Source organism: Aulonocara sp. 'chitande type north' Nkhata Bay, linkage group LG12 (genome assembly GCF_057382095.1).
Source record: "Aulonocara sp. 'chitande type north' Nkhata Bay isolate Kocher_YH1m ecotype deep benthic linkage group LG12, A_spYH_male_GT1.1, whole genome shotgun sequence".
Taxonomy (NCBI): domain Eukaryota; kingdom Metazoa; phylum Chordata; class Actinopteri; order Cichliformes; family Cichlidae; genus Aulonocara; species Aulonocara sp. 'chitande type north' Nkhata Bay.
In genome coordinates, this window is record NC_141355.1 from 38,780,411 (window position 1) to 38,800,527 (window position 20,117).

A 20,117-nucleotide genomic window follows, 5' to 3' on the forward strand; every position below is an offset into this window, starting at 1 on the left:
TGAAGTTCTCTTTTACCAGTTAATCAAATATAAACACTTTTACTCGCTGTGAAGCAAAAACAAGGTTTAAGAAAGTGTTTCTGCTCATTTCATCACAGCTGCTCAGGTTAAAGCATCAGCAGCAGAGGAAGTACACGATGAAAGCTTCTGGGTTATTCCTGAGGTCCCTGCTGTTTTCACGAGTCCGAGAATCACGTCGGGATTTTGTCCGAATCTGAAGGAGATGGCCTCTACTCCAGATGCAATCCTCCTCCTGTTGGTGAAGCAGCTGCCACACGGGGCAACAACTCGCTAGCTGTGAATAGATTAACCTTTTACCAGCAGCTACTGTCAGGTCAGTGCAGGGAGAGTTAAGGACATGCAGGAATAAGAGGTAAATGCATCAGGAGAGAAAAGAGGGAAGTGAAGAAGGAATAAATCCTGGGAAGTCCCCCATGCAGCCGGAGCCTGGAGCACTTCAGCGTCACCTGATCCAGGCCTAACTATAAGCGTTTAAAATGTAAGGTCTTAAAAGCAGAGAGGGCGTCTGTCTGCTGAGTCCAGACTGGATCAGAGTCCACTGGAGAGGAGAAGGACAGCTGAAGACTCATGCAGGCTTCAGTCTGAGTGACAACATGATATTATCCCAACATCGCTGTGCAAGAAGCTGCAGGATGACAATAAAAAGCTCTCTAATTATGAGGTCACTAACATGTGTTTGCATCTCCACAGGTTAATGTTCAGGTGTGGAAACTGATCTGTGACGATGTGATCAGCAGGTCAGAAACACACTGAGGCAGATCTGCATCAGCGCAGTTTTCTGATTGACACCGAACCTCAAATCACATGAACATTAAAACTACGCAGGCCTCACATAAACATGACAGGATTATTTTAGCAGCACAGGGTTGTGTTGGAAAGGAGCCTCCTCAGTGAGAACGAAGTGATAACAAGCTCACGGAAGTTCATGTTGTCAACGCAGGGTGTCTGGCACAGCTCGGGCTGACAGCAGCTGATGACACACACACACACACACACACACACACACACACACACACACACACACACACACACACACACACACACACACACACACACACACACACACACACACACACACAGAGAAAAGTCTGCGTTCTCTGCTGGACAGCTGACTGTAACACGATCCTGCTGGCTTTCTGTTCTCAGAGATGAGAACAAATCTCGGTGTTATCTTCATACATCTGCATCTTTACTCCACATCATCAGGCTTTGTCCAAGCAGACACTTGTGTTTGTGTGGACGCCATTAGGTTCTGCAGAATAACCCGATGTGTAAGTGATTCCATGGCTGTCTGGGCTTGAAAAGGAAAGTAAGATGCTCAGCCTCCTAATCTTTGGCCCCAATCCAGCCATAATCCAGCCATACATCACAGCCAGGCTTGTGGGAGCAGAATTCAACGTATAAAGACATTTTAAGCCCTCAGTATAAACATACAGGGTAAAATAAAAGCCCTTCCTGCAGCAGACCGTCTGCACTGTGCAACGTGTTAACGCATCCTTTCCCCTGCTGTTACAGCACAGCTGCTAACAGGCAATCATCCCAACCCACCACCTCATGCATCTCCACCAGCAGGCTGACCAGGTCACATTACTCAGCTGCTCTCCCCCCACACTGAACAGATCCCAGCTGTTTGGACTGCAGTCAGTTAAGGTGGCAATGCTCTGAAAAGCTGCTGATAGTGGGAGAAGCCCCCCCCAGAACCTGCAGGAGATGGGAACTGGTCCTCGATGCTGGGACTGAAGAACACCAACGGGCTGCTGCTGGTTCAGGATGGTGGAGTTGGACTCGGTCCACAGGATAAGAAACCAAAAGGCTGCTCTGCCTCCTCTCCCACCAACACTGCTCTGATAAACACTGAGAGTCTCGCTTCATTTGCCAAATAAATGATAGTTATAAGCAGCTTTTAATGTACAGACTGTGTTATTTAATCACTAACAACAGCATTGAACACAAGCTCAAACTAAGTGCGCATAAATAAACTCAAGCTTCAAAGATCGCGTCTTCGTAACACAAACACAACGACGAGGTTTCTCTGAGACTTTAAACACAGAAGGACAAAGACCAGCGCGCTGTCCAACACTACACTGCACCTCTCCGTCACTACTGCGAGCCAGCTATTGATTGGCTCTGTGCACTACTACTGTGAAATCGGAGAGGGTGCTGAAAAGCTGAAAAGTGTTAAGCACAATGGCGGGCAGGCTGGAAGAGCTTCGGGAAGGCGCCCACGAGGCTTCTCTGTCACATGTGACGCGGGCGCACTCGGACCGACGGAGGACGACACATTCAGTAAGTGGGAAACAACGAGTGCGATCTCACCTCCCGCTCGCCGTCCTTCGCTGCAAACCCCACAGCAAACTTTGCTTTGTTGCTTTTTTCTCCATGTTGTTCATTTTTGTGCAGACTGCTCTGTTACGAGCAAGTCACAGCCTGAAGCCATCATCATCATCATCATCGTCCTTCATGAAACAGTAACTCAGACTTCAAATAGACGTAGTGTCTGTCTTTAGGCGTGCAGGCGTTACCAGCAGCTCTCGGCTTGCATCGTTTAAAAATGCAGCATCTTTCAGTTTAACGTCTTCTGGATTTCGAGCTGATGTGTTGGTGTGCTGAACAGACTAACAGCTGAAAACGCTGCTTTTCTTTAAACTGTGAACAGAGAGGGTTTGATGAGGAGCTTTTACTGTGTTCTAATGTAACTGCAAAAAACTCAAACACATCAGTGAGGCGGTGCGCTTCACATCGATCGCTGCAAACACCTGAGATCAAACGTCTCCTGTAAAGACGGTGAAACGAAACATCTGAGTATAAACGGACGTCTGTCAGCCTTTACAAAGAAAACAGTCCCAGCATGAGTGAAAGTCACACTATTGCATGTGTGTGTGTTTCTCCTGCATTAGTAATAAACTACTGTAGGATATAATGTGATAAATAAAGACAAAGGTCTTCACGATCATCATGTATGAGCTTATTTAAATGAACCTCCCAAAGCTGTTTTGGGTGATTGTGCTCGTCTCAACTTCATCATCCACTGATGGAGGCGGATCACTGAAAGAGATCCGAGGCCATTAAACACAGGTCTATGTTTCAGGTTCGATAATGGAGGCGTCTAATAAAAGGGAGCCGCTGTAACCTGGCACGAGGCTCGCTGCCCGTCAGCTCTGTGACAAAGCGGCTTTTATGCTGCCCGATCATTGGCTGATGGGATCGTTCATCAGCGAGGCCTGCCAGGGAGAGATAAAGCGAGGCGTGCTCGTCAAACCCTGGATAGGTGCGTGACCTGCACACTTTATATTTAACCTGATCCATTGCAGCGCCCGGCAGCAGTTAAGACTCAAGTGTTGCTCTGCAGGTCGCGTTCAGTCCAGCATCTACGGTGAGCGGAATAAACAGTTTTATAGTTGATGCGTCCGCCCCGCTCAGACAGGCTTCCCCTCCTCCTGATGTAGGACACCAGCGTCGTCCTGTCATCACCCTGCATGAAGGCTGTGGTCACATGAGCAGTCATGACAGGACATCAGACCCTGTGCTGCGAGTTAGTCTGAGCGCTCTGGGAGACGTGCTTTCATAGAAGTGCATGCCCTCTAATGTAGAATGGAACAGACTAGATTAGTATAGAATAGTAAAGAGTTTAAGATTCGTGTGAAACTGTTAATCACACGATTTGATAACAAAACATATTTTACATGCAGGCCATGCACAAACCGTCAGATCGATCTGCTGCACCGGCAGCCTGGGCTTCCTGCAGCTAGCACCCACACGCCTGCACTGACTGTGGCTCCATGACAGTTTATGCCAGTCCACGTCCACGTCCACGTTTCCTGCCTCATAGTGCTGCAGGAGCACGCCGCTTCATTTACCTCTCACCTCGCAGGTTTTCAGACAGGTGCTGCTGTCAGTCAGAGCTGCAGCAGAACCGACATTTAAAAATGAAATCATGTGTTTAGCTGCCAGCATTTATGATGTAAACGAGTGCAGCCATCTTTAAACGTCAGGTTGACCAGTTACGAGCATCAGCAGTTCTATGCCGTCTCCGTGGACAGCGGCGGTTAGCTGTGAATGCATCCAGTGTGACAACTGTGTGTGTATACGACTCGAGCTGGCAGCAGAGGAAGCTGTTCTGCTGCAGGAGGGTTTCTGCAAAGACCTGACGTGAATACCTGAAACTGCGGAGGGTTAGTAGCCCGCACTGTTTCCTGATGTTGGCAGCTTTGGTCTTAGATGACATAAAATGTTTATTTTTTCCTTGGTACACTAATGTGTCATCTTCACCTTCTGTCTGTGTGCAGTTTCCAAGCGAGGACCCCGTCTGTGCGAATGCTCATCGTACAGTACGGCTATAAAAACACTGCTGTGTAAAGGTTTGTTCGTGTAATGTGAAATATATGACTGTGCCATCCTTTAATCAGCACTAAGAAACCGCGGCCAGCAGCTCCATCAGATGTTCAGCAGGTTTCTGGCTCACCTTCCAGGTAACGACCTCGACGCACTGAGTGGTTCGCTGCTCGCTGTCAAAGCTTCACACTGACGGACGCTCGGGGTGCTGAGCAACGGCGCATTTTGCTTTTAAAATCAGAGATGAATATTTGATGGGGGTACAAATGGCTGCATCGGTGCCAAACTGCTGCACAGTGAGAGAAAACCAGCAGCGCATCAGAGGACACCAGCTCAGATTGAATCAGATCCCCCAGGAAGGTCTCCACAAAGGTTTGAACGCCTTCAAACACGACGACAAGAACACTTTCTCCAACAACAAACCCCTGAAAGACTCTGTGTCGTTTTTATTTTATCATATAAAGAGAAGGGAACTAACCGCCTTCGTTTTGGGCGATGCATCCCTTTAAACGTGCCTGCTCACTTCAATTAAAGCTTCTCTACTTAATTAAATTGTCTTTGGCTCGCGGGGGATGGATGCAGTCCCAGCGCTCTGCAGGCCAGCCTGCGTCCACATTCACAACATCAGCCTGTTCCTGCTCAGCTCTCCACACTTCCTCTGCATCGTTGGCTGCAAACATGCTGAAGGAAATAATAAGTAGAGACGACAACGCGCAGAAACAGTGAAGTGAAACCACAGACTGCTGACAGATGATAATCAGTTACTGCCCCTCCCAATCTGAACCTGGAGTGCCGCTCTCGTCGTCAGCTGATTTTACAGTAAGACCAGCTGAAACCTTACTGACAGTCACAACCGTCAAAGGGTTTTTCTCAGCGACACACGGCTGCTGCTTCTCCTTTATACTGAACTCATCTTTACATTAAAGCAGGCGTCCAGAGAGCAGCAACAAACAGATATAAAAGTTTTGCATAAACAGTGTGTAAGTGGCATCGTTATAGTTTGTACTTAATTTAATAAGCCAGCCTTGATGCAGATGCTACATCTCTGAATGATCAGCACAGTTTTACACTTTTGTTGGTGAGTTCGCAGCTTCACGTTATTTCTGTGGGCTGTGCAGCTTCAGCGCTGATCATCTGATGCTGCGTGGTTTTTAAAACTGCTGTTAGTACGAGAGAATCAGGCCTGTGAGTGGAAGACTACACATTTCCACATACAATGAAACATACACTCCTCAATGTATCTGATTGGCTCTGCTTGCAAAGGTCACGGGTGTGTCGTGGCACATTCATCACACCAGCACGATGCAGGAGCCGCAGGTTATCCTCCTTATAGACACGAGGGTAAAACAATCAGAGGCCAGTCGCTCTTTTTCACTCCGGTTCTGTTTCCACGGGCGGCTGAGTCTCAGCAGAAACACAAGAGATCAGACTGTAACTGCAGCACCTCTGCAGCTCAGAGGAGTCAGAGGACAAAGCGTCTGCAGCGGCCGCAGGCTCCGAGGCGTCAGCCTGAAGACTCCCGGCGAGGCCAGGCTTTTCATTAGCACGGAGCCAAGTGTGGGAGGCCGGCGTGGAGTGCTCCCGGCCCACTCTGCGGTAGTGTGGGCCACAAACTGCACCGGCAGAAAAAACATTACGCAACCGCCGCGCCATTGTGTACGGCGGAAGGGTAACCACGGCAACAGGGCCGAGAGACTGAGGAACCGGCGCTGGTTGGAGGAAGGAAGAGTGCGGTATAATCCTGGGTGGGTGTAAACAGCGCGTGTGCGAGTGTTTGTGTTCAGATAAGCATTTTATCAGCAGTGTTTCTGACACCGGTGAAAGTTATTAAACGTCATTAACGCCCTGAGAGCGTCACTGCACCTCCGACAGGCCGCAGCATCGCTCCCCTCGGCTTTAAAGGCTCCACAGATATTAAAAACCAGTTTCAACGATCTTATAATAAGACTGTAAGAAGGAGCGCTGATACTGTGGACATGACCCAACCTTACCGTGGTTATCTCCCCGCGTGGTTAGTCTGTTATGCAAAGGTGCCCGCTGAGTCTCAGCGACGCATCCAGAAGCTGTTCAGCTGTAACAGCGATGAAACGATCGGTCTGATGTTTGACATCGTGTTTCCAACAAACAGACTTCACCTGAGCAACACACCTGGATGTAACATGACCCACTTTAGCATTTCTAAAATAAGATGTTATTTGTCTGCAGTCAGTATGAAAGCTCTTATTCTGAAAGTGCACCCGCTCGTGGCTGCAGCAGAGGAGACGCAGCTGATTGCAATACTTCATCATTTATATGTCACAACATACTCGGGGACTTAAATATTTGCAGGAGAGCACAAAACGGTATTGTGTAGCAGGTGTCGCACACCTGTATGTGTTTGTGTACGGGCCACGCCACCTCTCCATCAGCACACACACAAACGCGTTTTCAAACTCAGTGAGGACATCTCATTGACATAAGGCTTTCCCTGGGCCCTTACCATCAAAAATCACATTCTGAGCCTCTTAAAGGCCTTTAAACTTCAAATTTTGTACTTCACAAAGATATGAACACACACACAGAGAAGATCAGTGAGGGTTTTTAAAGTGACTACATTGGCCTGGTGGTGAGCACTTTTGCCTAACAGATAAAAGATCGGTGGTTCGAGACCAGAAGCAGACTCAAATCCCTGTGAGCGTTCACATCAGGACTGCTAACTTTCTGCTCAACAGCCTGTTTCCTCCACTCAGCTGTTTCCCAGCCTGGCAGCCAGGTGTGACTCAGGGGGGAGGAGTCTCATTCAGACACAACTGCAGGTTCAAGGAACTAATAATGTCTCCTCTGATGGAGAGATAACTGACAGAAAGCTAAATGAGAGGCAGGCAGTGTTTGCCCTCGTCTGCAGCCAGAGTGAAAGGACATTCAAGTGTGGCAGGAATGTCAGTCACCTCCCCCAGGCCCAAGCTTTCCACGGCACAAACAATGGAGACATTGTGCTTAAAGGTAAAGAGGAGAGGTGAAAGGTTTCCTTTGCCATCTTCACACTTGTTACGACCAACAGCCTCCAGGACCTTCAAAGATTTCAGACGCTGCAGAGACACAATAACAGACTCCTGCTCTGATCCAGCTGTAACTCTGAGAGGACTGAATGCCAGCAAGCAGAGATAATCATCCTGGAAGAATCCTCGCAGCCACACTGATGTGTACAAACACCCAGAGATAAGTAGAAAAACAATGAAAAAAACCAGGTGAAACAGTGGAGAGAGCTGATGAACTGTGAAGTTCTCAAAACAATAAATCATCATGAATCAGTCATGAAGACATGAAGGTTTCTTTCACCCAAAGCACCGACGTTGATGGTCAAACAGGCGCACGCATCTCAAACTGGTCACCAGCATCAGTCGTGTTATTAACCTCTGTCTCTCTTCCACAGCATGTCCGTATCCTGTCTTCCTTCTCTCACCCCAGCCAATCACAGCAGATGGCCCCGCCCCTCCCTAAGCCTGGTTCTTCCTGTTAAAAAGGGAGTTTTTCCTTCCCACTGTCACCAAAGTGCTGCTCATGTTTTTCTCTGTACTTATTATTGTAGGGTCGACCTTACAATATAAAGCACCTTGAGGCCGTTGTGATTTGGTGCTGTGTAAATAAATTGAATTCATAATTAATCAAACATGTTTAATGTTTACAGAAATATGAACGTTTAAGCCCATATTGTACAATCGACACGTGACTTCATCTGCAGGCTGTAAACACTGACGAGTCGCTGGAACAGCCCCGTCCGCCCGACTCGATCGATCGTCACGTCTGATGGTCTGACAATCACGACGAGTCTGTGGGGCTGCTGGTGCGTTTATAGGCTGAGTATGAGCGAAAGCTTCTGGTACTAAGAATCAAAAATGCTCATTTATTCAGCGTGTTAGAGACGTGTTTACAGAGGCGATGAGTTACCTGTCTGCTGTGGGTACTAACGCGCTGCATTTGTTAAAGAAAAACACGACAAACTTTATTTAGCACTGTATGTAAATTAAGGGAAGTGCTGGACTCCTGCACAGTCCACCGAGGAGACGGCAGCAGGGGGAGGGCCTTCTCTCTGCCTGCTTTTTCAAACAGGGCCCCGCATGTCTGACGAAACTGACATTCAGCAAGTTTCGAGCCGGTTAACTCCGCCGTGACTCAGGGGAAATCAGCAGGCGCAGACTGGTTTTGTAGGTTGAGCAGAGACGCTCTGAGCTGATGTGACCTCACCTCTGACTTTGTCAGCATTAATTAAAAGTTCATTTTGAAAGCTCCTGCTCGTTTCCCTCCTTATCTCACGAGTCCAACTAAAAACACGCAGCTGAAAACGTCTGTCAGGAGGATCTGTGAAGGTCAGAAGAATTCCTGTTAACGTGAGGAACAAGAACGCAACTCGGACCAAACGGCACCAAATAACTGACAGAGAGAGCGAGACTGCATGTCTGCTCCCTGATCAACACTGAGGTTTGACATGTAGTCATGTGACATCACATCAGCGCCGCAGCCCAAATGAGGCTTTACCTAAAACACTGTTTACAATAGTTATACTTTAAGCCCTCAGAATATTTTTCCAACAGTGAAACTTAATCCGCTCAAGGATTAATGAGATTTTACTCGTAGTGTTTCAAACGATCCTTCATGTAAGCCCACACAGGACGCAGAGACGAGTTGGACGTGTAGTTGAGTCCAAATGAGCATCTTTCTCGGCTCACAGGTTCAGCGTCCGTGAAAGTTTCTTTGTATCAACCCAACGTTGGTGTGATTGTTTGTTTGTACCCACTCGGGTTTGTCTGCTCTCTGCACACTGACCAGATACTGAAAGCAGCATCTGCAGACCTCCGTGGTCTGGTGCTGCTTTCATCGCAGCCTTTGATTGGCCCTCACTGTCACGAGTGGGCGAGCATGTGTGAAAAGGAGACAGATATTCCAAGGAACGAGACGAGTTACGCAGCGATATCAGTTCAAGTGAACGTGAAACAAAAGCTTCCAAGTGCACGTTTTCATTAGTTTGGAGTCGTTTATGTGCCGAGAGAAGAAGGCTGCGTGGCGTTCGTCTAAGTGCAGTCGTCACATTCGTTCACAGCAGGAGGAAAACCTGCGTGAGAGTTTAAGCTTGGAACGTTGCAGAAGACGAGAGACAGAAACGGGAGAAGTTGTCTTCCTCCACCGTTTACCACCCCTCGGTTTCCACGCTCCACCGCCTGCACGTCTCTCCTAATTGACCGCAAAGGGTTGTAGCTCGTCCCACGTGCGCTCCAACACACACTCAGCTTCACGCACAGCGCCGCTCCCTGCCATTCACCTGCTACCACAGCAGGCAGGAATCCAATCATCCCGCCCTGACTGCAGAGATTAATTGAAAATAATTGAGGCTAATCCAAGTGAGTCCGATTTCAATGTGAGTCTAAGTGCAGCAATAACAGACTAAAGTCAGCCTCAGAGTCCTGATCAACTCTTCTCACAGCTGACTCGTCTTGTTTACGTTTTTCCCACCTCGTCTGTCTTTAATGATAATCTCGAGGCCGCAGGAACATTAGATGCTCCTCTGACTCACGTACTACTTATTACTCCTGCTAATGTTGGCAGGCTGAAGCTCAGGGTGTGCGTGCACTCAATGACTGAATGTAAATACATACAGCGAAGCAGCAGATACACAAACAAGAGTCGGGATGTTTTCCTCTGATCAGGATTTATGACCAGCATCTACATGACTCCCAGTTTGGCCCTTTGACCTGGTTATTGAGGCTTGGTTTCCAGTTACCACCAATCTTCTGATAAGCTGGAACATATGGACTGAAACGTGGTTATTTTACCTCCTCACATTGCAGGATCAGAGGGGGCTGACTGCTCGGCCTCTGCTGCTGCAGCCTAAAGCTTCCTCAACAGATCGACTAACAGCTCGTCCAACCTGCCCGACGCCGAGCACCGAGCACGGGGATAAAAGCAGCGCACACGGTCCTGAAATGGTTTTAAAAGAGTCCTTTTAAATCACTCTAAGGATTTGTTTTATTACACAATAAACTAATATAACAACAAATTTTAAAATTGCATTAATTCTATTAATATTTCTATATTTTATTTACTCATTTAATGATCCAGGGATACGTCAATAATAAAAGACGCCTGATCAGAAAAAACCCTGAAATCTGGGAGGATTAATGGCTGTATCCCACAGCAGCCTCTCTCAGTGCTCTGTGACACGTACTAATATCACGATCAGAGAAACGTGCAGTTGGACAGATGATGCTAAATGTGGGCAACGAAGAAACGCTGAAAGGATTTCTCACTCAGACTGAGGCTGAACTCTGTCAGCATGAGATCGGCTGCAAATCACTTCTTACACAGAGCCTCTGAATATTCAGCGAGGACTAAGAGAACACGCTCGTCGTGTTGTTATCCTGATAGCTCGTCTGTGGCCAGTTTGGACAAACTGCAAACAGAGCAGCTCAGTGCGGGTTGAAAAACTTTTCCATCTGGCTTCACTGAGCGCGTGCATCTTTATGACGGCAGAATCAACGACGTGGAGGATGCTGAGTCCTCTGACTTTGGTGTGGCGGTCAGATACATAGATGTGACAGCGAGATGCATCCAGGCAGCGACCACAGTTCAGAGAGACGACACAGACACGCAGCTTCCTGCGAGGCTTCCAAAATGCAAATGATGAGATCGCACAGCAATAAAAACACAAAGTGCAGACGGTACAACAGCATCAGTGCTGCCTCTCTCTGCCTTCATGCAGCGGGCTGGCTGCGATGGAGCTTTGACGGGCGGTGCTCTCGTCTTTGTTCACACCCACAGTCACTGATGGATTTAATGCAGAGCAGGCGTCAGCAGACGAGCGGCCCTGTGCTCATTTTCAAAAGTCCTCCACTTTAAGGTTTTTATAAACCTATTGTGTTGGACAGTCACACCAAAGTATGCAACGACCATACTGGAGCTAATGTAGTGCTGCAGCACAGTAGTCCTGATAGGACCGCACTGCCGCTCCCTGGGATCCAGGGGGAGGACGGGGGGGGAGGGTGGCTGAGTGACAGGCTTCATCAAGGCCACTCCTGCTTCCCAGACTGCCCCTCCACCCAACAGAATAACCAAGGGTGGTGGTGGGGGGTAAATGTAGGTCAGTAGCTGGTTGGGGCTGATTCCTGCTGCTGACTGTCTGGAGCAGATTTACTGTCGGTGTCCTCCATAAACAATAAATGAAGAAAATATTTGTTCAGGGACTCCGGGACACAGGATCCTGGGTGGATTCTTCAAATAATCCTGTTTTGTGTTCACAGCGATTCGTCTTTGGGGAGTTTTTCCTGATGAAGCCCAAACGCAGCCTCAGCTTAAAGCTTCTACCTTCATTTGCATTGCAGAATCTTTTTAGAGCTACAGCCTCCCCTCCTCCTCCACACACACACACACACACACACACACACACACACACACACACACACACACACACACACACACACACACACACACACACACACACACACACACACACACACACAATAGGAGGGCTAACTGGTAGAGAGCCACACAGCGGTCAGCAGAGCCCTGCAAAAATATGCAAAGTGTAAAACTGCCACGTGGACCCGATGAAAAGCACACAGCAAATGGATTCCACAGTGGGAGTGGGCTCGTGTCATTTTTCTCTCTCAATCAGGAAAGAAAGGCTGAGTCAGCGTATCTCTGAACACGTGACAGCCCTGAATCTCCCACAGCAAAAGAAATAAATGAATCCAAAATATAAGGAAAGCAGAACTGGACTCACATGACCGGAGTGCAAGCTGCGCCCGTTTCTTCACGCAGGCCTGCTGCATGCAGCATGACCGCATGCTCTGCTCAGACCTACAGAGGTTTACTGTTATTCTAGAGCAGTACTGGCATCCACTCAGAGATCAGATATCAGCCGACCAGCACTGACGGTGATTTCCCATCTGTCTCTGGAGTCGTGCATCATCTCCAGCTTTCTCCCTGCGTAGGTCAGAGCTGCATTTCATTCAGCTGCCTCTCCAGCGGGTCTCACCCTGCAGTCGGAGCCTTCTAGTTTGGAGATTTCTAACAACCACCTGCAGCAGGTGGATAACTGGTTCAAGTCCTGCTGCACTGGGCTCACTGAGGACCAGCCCAAGGAGGTGCAGCTGAAGTCCATCGACGAGGCGAGGAACTCCCTGCATGGACAGCTGATTGTATTATGTGTCATAAAGCACCTGCTAACTGAGGCCTCTGCAGAGGAGCACCACACAAACACCGTTGCTTAATCATTTAATTAAGAAAACACACACGCCGGCTGTCACGCACGACCCATAATGCACTGCAGAGGCACTGATAATGGAAGCAATTACAGCTTTTTCTATTTCTGCTGATCTAACTGGAGGAACTAAAAGGTTTGATGGGGTAAAAAAAGCCCTGCAGCGACAGAAGCTCTGAGCCTGAATGCTTGTGTCTGTGCAGTCTAACATCCACACACACACACACACACACACACACACACACACACACACACACACACACACACCACCATTAAAGCACTGCAGCGGTGCTTCACCCGACACTTGAGCATCACACTGAGGAGGCGTCAAACAACAGACCCTTTGAGATGCTGGCAAACTACGACATCTTCAACAATCTGAGGCGTGAAGTGAGACTTTTCTGTGAAGCAGTTACAGAGACCAGCTGAGCACAGATGTGGTCAACATCTGTCAGGAGGCCTTTAAACTAAACTCCATGCTGCACTTTTGTTTTTGGGGAAAACTCAAAGGGATGAGTTTGATGCACTTGTGCAAACACATCACACTTTTTAAAGCGCAGCTCTGGAAGCAACAACTTGATGCTTTGCCTGGATCTTCAACGGCTGACCTGCAGTTTCACAATCGTTTCTCTGACTGACACTTTATTAGGCGCGTCTAATATTTCCAGTTTTCCAGGTTTTGTTCTGGAAGGCTCGGAAAACTGGGCGAGCAATGGCACACCGATCACAGAGGTGATACAAATCAAGATGAAGCAGCGATTCTGAGCAGAGCTTCAGCAATAATGCAACATTCATAGACAGCATTATATAAGATCGCACTGCTAACATGTATGCTTTGGCTTTGTTCCTGCGTGCTCGCTGCGCGTAGATGCTCATGCATGATGCTCGGCTTCACCGGGCATCAGGTCCTCCATGCATAAGCAGGCAGTGTCGGTGTCAGTGACAGGATAGACTCACCGCTTGGGCAAATTCCCATTTTCCCATTTTGCCAAACTGAATGGGCCTTAATCCAAGTGCAGCCAGCAGCAGGCCTGGAGTACAGTCGGATCAAAAGCCCTCAGTCTGCAGGCATGTTGGGCTTTACAGTGAAAGACTCAGCAGCTTTCATCATTAACAGACTCTGGTTTATGCTAAAGTTCATCCAATACTAACACAAATATATAACGACTGCACTGTCACTGGAGTTTCTGCATTTTCATCCAGAACCTCTGATTTCTTCTTCCTGTGCAGCTCGTCTGTTTGTACAGTACAAGTGCTCCAATTCAGACAGCGAGCACGCTTAGCTGCACAGAAATGTCTCCGTTTGCCTCGTTTCAACACACGTGGGCTGCTAATGCAGAGGTATCAGGCCCAGTTTGGGAGTGATCAGTGCGCCCGAGTCTTACATAAGACCACCTGTGTGCAGCATCTATGGGAAAGATCTGCTCATTAAAACGTGACGCGGCGGCAAGCAGACGCCTGAGGACGCTGCAGGACGTCACCGGACTCAGATACGTCAGATTCTGAGTGACTGATGAGAGAAGTAACACAAGCCTCACGCATAAGAGACGCAGCAGAAACAAGAACAAGTCTAGTTCCAGCTGCACACATGGCGCTTGCCTCTTTGTGCCCATGCAAAATAAGTTTCCCACAGACACACTCATTTCTGAGTCCTTGCTGCTGGAGCGCTCTCCAACAAACAGCATGCATAAATGACAGGACTGACGACACGAGCAAATATTTTCTATCCCAACACTGCAGATGTTGGAATATTTAGGATGATTCAATAATGATGGCGGATGACGTGATATCAGCTCCCTGTTCTCCCCATCCTTCCTCAACAGAGAGCGGATCCCAGCGTTGGAGCAACAGCCAATCGAGACGATCACGCTGGCGTAGCCGTCTACTTTACCTCAGCCAGAAACTCAATCCCATCACACACAGCTCCCCGATCGTCTCTGTTGCTACAGCAGCTGCAGCCGCGCAGGCTTTCCTCAGAGAGGAAGGTGAACACGACACACAATCAGCAACGCCACAAAGGCCGAGGAGCAGAAAACAGCTGGCTGATTATTACCAACGTTTCATAACCACAAACTCACTTCCACAGCTGTGACTCTCACATCTGGGAGCTGGAACGCATCATTTCTGCCTTTATTATTACGTAATGACATTTTTTACCGAATCAGCAATAAAGTCACAGTGAAAACAGGAAAATCTGCTTTCACTTAAACTAACTTATGATTAAAAAACAACATTTGTGAAGCTGTTCGATTAACCAAAACCTGGATTTGGTTCAAATGAAGGCTTCAAAACATCCAGATCAACTGTGCTGCTGCACGTCCTCGTTCTTCTCCAACAGCCCAAACAAACTCACTCCCTGACTGGTTTTGTCAGCTCAGCTCGAGCAAAGATGACGGCACGAGAGATTTTCGATGAGGAAGGTAAAGCCAGGTCAGCAGTTTGCTCCAGTCAACAAACACGTTATGTTTGGAATCATCTGCCACATTCGAGCCGCCCTGCAAACCAAACTCAGGTCCAGCTCTGTCACAGTGCTTCATACACAGTCAGCTTCTTCACCCTGATCATCAGCATCCACCTCTGACCAATCACACACGGAGTGACAGCCAGGATGGACACCTTCTCCCTGCAAAGATCTACATCAGCCTCCTGCAAGAAAGCCCAGGAAGACACAGCAACTCTTCATCACTGATGTCACTGCATTATAGACTGCATTAATCACAGCTTATCACACTCACTCACTCACAGTGGGGGGTTCAGACACGCGTGGACCACAGCTCTGCACATGTGGGCTAAATAAACTTTGAAACATTTATTATCTTAATGAGAAACAGGTATTTTCCCAGCACCCCCGCCCCGGGCACAGAAACGGGAAGTTGATGCGCATTAGAAATCAGCTCGGTGTGGACTCACCTCCCCAGCTCGTCCCCGATGTCATAAAATTCCTCCACATTTTCCGGGTTGAAAACAGTCATGTTGTCCAGGCACTTCTTCCCCCGACCACAGGCGCGTCACACCGGCTCTTCACAGCCACACCATCCCTACCAGCAGCCTCCGGTGTGGGCAGGGTAACGGCCACCGATCCTCCTCATGCTCGGGCTTCCACACGGAGATCAACAGGAGGGCAGAAGAAACGAGAGCATTAGATTATGAAACCGTGCGGCTGCGGGGGAAGGTGGGCGTGCGGTCAACAGAAGGAGCCCAAAGTGACGGAGCGGTGAACCTGCAGCCCCGGCGACGTCACGACCCCCGGAGCTGCCCTGGCCGCTCTGCCCCCGGACTCCCGGCGCAGTTATCTGGCTGCCAGTTTTAAGATAATAATAATAACGCGTGCGTGTGTGTGTCGCCACAGGCCGGAGAGGAATGCAAATAACCCCCGTGTGGACGCTTGGTGTAGCCATGGGAAACACGCTAACCTCCTCCTCCTGCGGCTGCTTTCAGCCCGGTGAGGAAAATGACTGCTGAGCAAAGTCAGAATAACGAGCCGCACAGGTGTCTGACCCGGTTTAACCGTGCGTGCCAAAGTGCCCCCCCAAAAAAAAAAAACTACTTTAACCACCAGACCCCTCAGCTCCCCCCGCAGTAACAGCACGGCTCGCCCCGGTAACGTTTTATTCCTCCGGAGTCTGAGACATGAACCTTAGCTGGAAAGATTTCTCACCGGGAAACGGGGGGTTTCCAGATTACTCCGTGGAGGTCTTACCGTGTGTCGGTGGGGGTCCCGCTGCCTGACGAAGCCGAGATTTCATGCGGTTAGTGGGAGGCTGTGATCCAGGTTCGGCTCACGGAAGACAAAATGCTGCTTTGAACGGGAGAAATCAACGTTAACAATGTGAGGCAGGCTGGTCCTGGTGCTGCGTTCACGGGCTGGGGTTAAATAGGAGATCGGAGACTTGGAGCGACCGGAGGACACGCTGTGTGTATTTCACGTGTTACCGTTAAACGAACAACGATGAGGTCAACAGATCAAAGGATAAATCTAAATAGTGATTTTACTAAACGTCACTATAATCGGCGGGTGTTTGTCATCCGAATTTTTAGTAAAACGAAGATGAGATGTCCGAGTTTCTACGTGTCGTGAAGGCAGCGTGGGTGTGTGAGCTCCTTCAGTCGCAGGAGGGCAGCAAACCTCCACTTTGAATCACAGAAGCTGAGAATTTGTGCAAAAATACGTTTTTATGTAATTCAGACTTTTTATGTTAATCTGTTTATTTTATTCCCTGTTTTTTTTTTCATTTTTAGAGTAAAAGTAGCAAAATCCAGACTTTTTGTCATTATTGCAATGAATTAACATCTGTCAGCAGTTATTTATTTAGATAAAATAAATATTTAATAACAATTGAGGATTACAAAGCTGTTATTAGACATCTACAAAAATAAAATGTTTACTTATTTTATTGTTTTTCCTCACCTCAAGTCTTTTTACAATTAAAGAGCGAATAGTTATGCCTGCATGTGTCTGTAATGCAGCACTGAAAAGGAATCAGTAGTTAAAGCATGCAAACTGTATCAGGCAGAACTACATTTCTCTAAAAAGCACATGACACATGTGTCAGCTGGCTCAACATCATGATATTTGTTGTTATTATGGTGAAATAATATTTTTATAGAGTGGAAACCAAAACATCAGGGAGCATGGACGGCACAAGTTTGTTTCCAGCCCCATCGAAAGATTTTAAAAGAGGTCCGTACCTCCAGTCAAGCCGTGGCCTGATGCTGATGCTGATGAGCTCCTTTTCACTGCGTTCTGATGAATCATCATCACACGAGACATAGAAAACAGTTTTCTGCTGGAAGAATAAAGACTGAGGATTGATAAAGTCTCTGGTGAGTGGATCAAAGTGTCCTCTGGGTGCAGCTGAGGACGTTAACAGCAGAGACGTGACTGCTGACAGAGAAACTCAGATCTTACAAGGTTTGAATGTTTCTAACACTGTCTGATGACTTCAATGTTTTATTAAATTTGAATGATTTTCTATGTGGTGTCAGACATCTGGACAGACGATACACTGCACATACTGCTCCTTGTGCTTTCTAAATAGCTTCTGGGGTTTGTGAATGCAGACTGAGAAAGAACTGTTGGTTTAACTGCAGCTGCATTTGAAACCAACAATGTATTTATGTTTATTTAAGAGAGAGAAGAATAAACATGACCAGTATCTAAAGTAAAATACAATATGAGATTAAAAAGATGATATTTATCTGTCAGTCTGTGAAGAAAGTTCTAAACACTGTAGCATGAACCTGATTTTGGTGTTTTTCAGTAAAAAACTTCTCTTAAAGATGTGATGTATAAGAATAAATGAATAACTCAGTAATTGCTCCTGCACACAGGGTAAAAAGGCAGTTTACAGTCTGGATGATCAACAAGGGAACAAACTTTATACATTAAAGTCTCTGTTGACCTTTCCCTCTCTGGGCGTCTTCATGCCTGATCCATAGTTTACATGTTCAACCAAAGCAGATGTTTACAGCTGATCACAGCTGCGGGTCTTTTCTCAGCAGCTGATCTTCATATATAGATTTAAAAAGCTAATATTTAAAAATATTATTTATTTATTTTTAGTCAAACATCTCAACCAAAGAAACTGGGAGATGATTAAAGCAGCAGAGGAACGTTTGGGCTGAAAAGAGGAAAATTAAACGACTCCTGTTGTCACAGGTTGAAGCCAGAGGGACAGATGAAGAGTTTTGAAGAAGATGATGTCGTCGGTGCACCGAATGGTTGGATTGGATTATCAGCCAGTATTAAACAGATTACCGCCCTCAGAGGAAACAAAGTCTGCTGACTTCGTTTATCTTTTGGCTTTTCTTTTGTTTAACCAGCAGCTTTTCCACCTCTGACATTTCCATCAGCTCCTATTAACACCAGAATAACAGTGATGTGACAGCTTAAGCCCCAAAATATTCATTTCATATTCTGGTCATTTATAGTAAGAGCAGGAGAGGCTGCAGAGCCGATCCTGGTGTTCTTTCATTCTTCTGAAAGATTGTGTGTCATTTTAAAATATGATGCTGGAAACAAACTGCAGCAGCAACTTAACCCAAAGCTTTGTCAGAGGTTTCATACAAGTTAGGACACAAGCGTAACAATAAAACAAAATTCAATGATTTGTGAAACTCAGATTTAATTGATCATAGAAGATAGAAAATACACCAAGTGTTTAAACTGAGTGTTTAAACACTGGAATAAGTCTCTCTGTCCAAGTATTTAAGTGAGGAGCAAAAACTGCTTCATTTTCACTCACTTTAAACACGTAGTGTGCGCCATCTGGTGGCCACAATGGTAAACTACACCCAATAAGAAATAAAACCAAGTACACAGATTAAAGTTCAATGTTAGCAATAAAAACTGAAGCAAATATCTGAAAATTGTTGTTTAAAATCAAGACAAAAGTAAGACTGCAGTTTATCATCACCTTACTGTACGTGAATGAGTTTGTTATCTTCAGTGTAAGAGCATCAGACCAACACTCAGCAACTTTAGGACTGGCACAGGCAGACCTGGCAAACTGCACATAGAAACACCTGAGCCAATAAGGAGGCTTGTATCCAGGACCACTGCACCAACATGAACGTCCAGGGACATGAAGACACTGCTGTGGAGCAGGAAGCACTCAGAGGGTGTTGTGGTGTTTGTCCAGGGAGCTGAGCGCCACATGCACGCGCATGTCTGAGTTATAATTTGCTTCTGAGGTTGTTTCACCACAGTGGCAAGTAAACATTATTCAATGATAACTGAGCAAAGTGATCGAATACACTGAATTAATAACAAACATCTGTCTGACCATCTTGTTTCATTCTTTCCTTTGGGACAGTTGCTGCTCTTTCACTTTCAATTCAGTTTTATTTACACAGCAACAAATCACAACAACAGCTGCTTACGGTGCTTTATATCGTAAGGTGGACCCTACAATAATAGATACAGAGAAATGACCCCCTATGAGCAGCACTTTGGCGACAGTGGGAAGGAAAAACTCCCTTTTAACAGGAAGAAACCTCCAGCAGAACCAGGCTCAGGGAGGGGCGGGGCCATCTGCTGTGATTGGTTGGGGTGAGAGAAGGAAGACAGGATAAAGACATGCTGTGGAAGAGAGACAGAGGTTAATAACAGATATGATTCAATGCAGAGAGGTCTATTAATACATAGTGAGTGAGAAAGGTGACTGGAAAGGAAAAACTCAATGCATCATGGGAATCCCCCGGCAGCCTACGTCTATTGCAGCATAACTAAGGGAGGATTCAGGGTCACCTGGTCCAGCCCTAACTATATGCTTTAGCAAAAAGGAAAGTTTGAAGCCTAATCTTAAAAGTAGAGATAGTGTCTGTCTCCCGAATCCAAACTGGAAGCTGGTTCCACAGAAGAGGGGCCTGAAAACTGAAGGCTCTGCCTCCCATTCTACTTTTAAATACGCTAGGAACAACAAGTAGGCCTGCAGAGCGAGAGCGAAGTGCTCTAATAGGGTGATATGGTACTACAAGGTCATTAAGATAAGATGGGGCCTGATTATTTAAGACCTTGTATGTGAGGAGC

At 47.0% G+C, this 20,117-nt stretch overlaps 1 protein-coding gene across 2 annotated transcripts in view; it reads right to left on the minus strand.

Annotated features, from left to right (window-relative positions):
• The window catches only part of dapk1 (death-associated protein kinase 1), a 63,482-nt gene extending 47,049 nt beyond the window's left edge, over nt 1–16,433 (minus strand). Inside the window, exons 1-2 of one of the 2 annotated variants that reach the window (XM_086257718.1) lie at nt 16,287–16,433; nt 15,497–15,682 (exon numbers count right to left, since the gene is read on the minus strand). In XM_086257718.1, coding sequence (XP_086113844.1) covers nt 15,497–15,558 — 62 coding nt within the window. In that variant the 5' untranslated portion in view covers nt 15,559–15,682; nt 16,287–16,433. The remainder of the gene's footprint in view (nt 1–15,496; nt 15,683–16,286) is intronic. The other variant, XM_086257717.1, reaches the window with a different exon arrangement.
• Nucleotides 16,434–20,117: the final 3,684 nt, after the last annotated feature.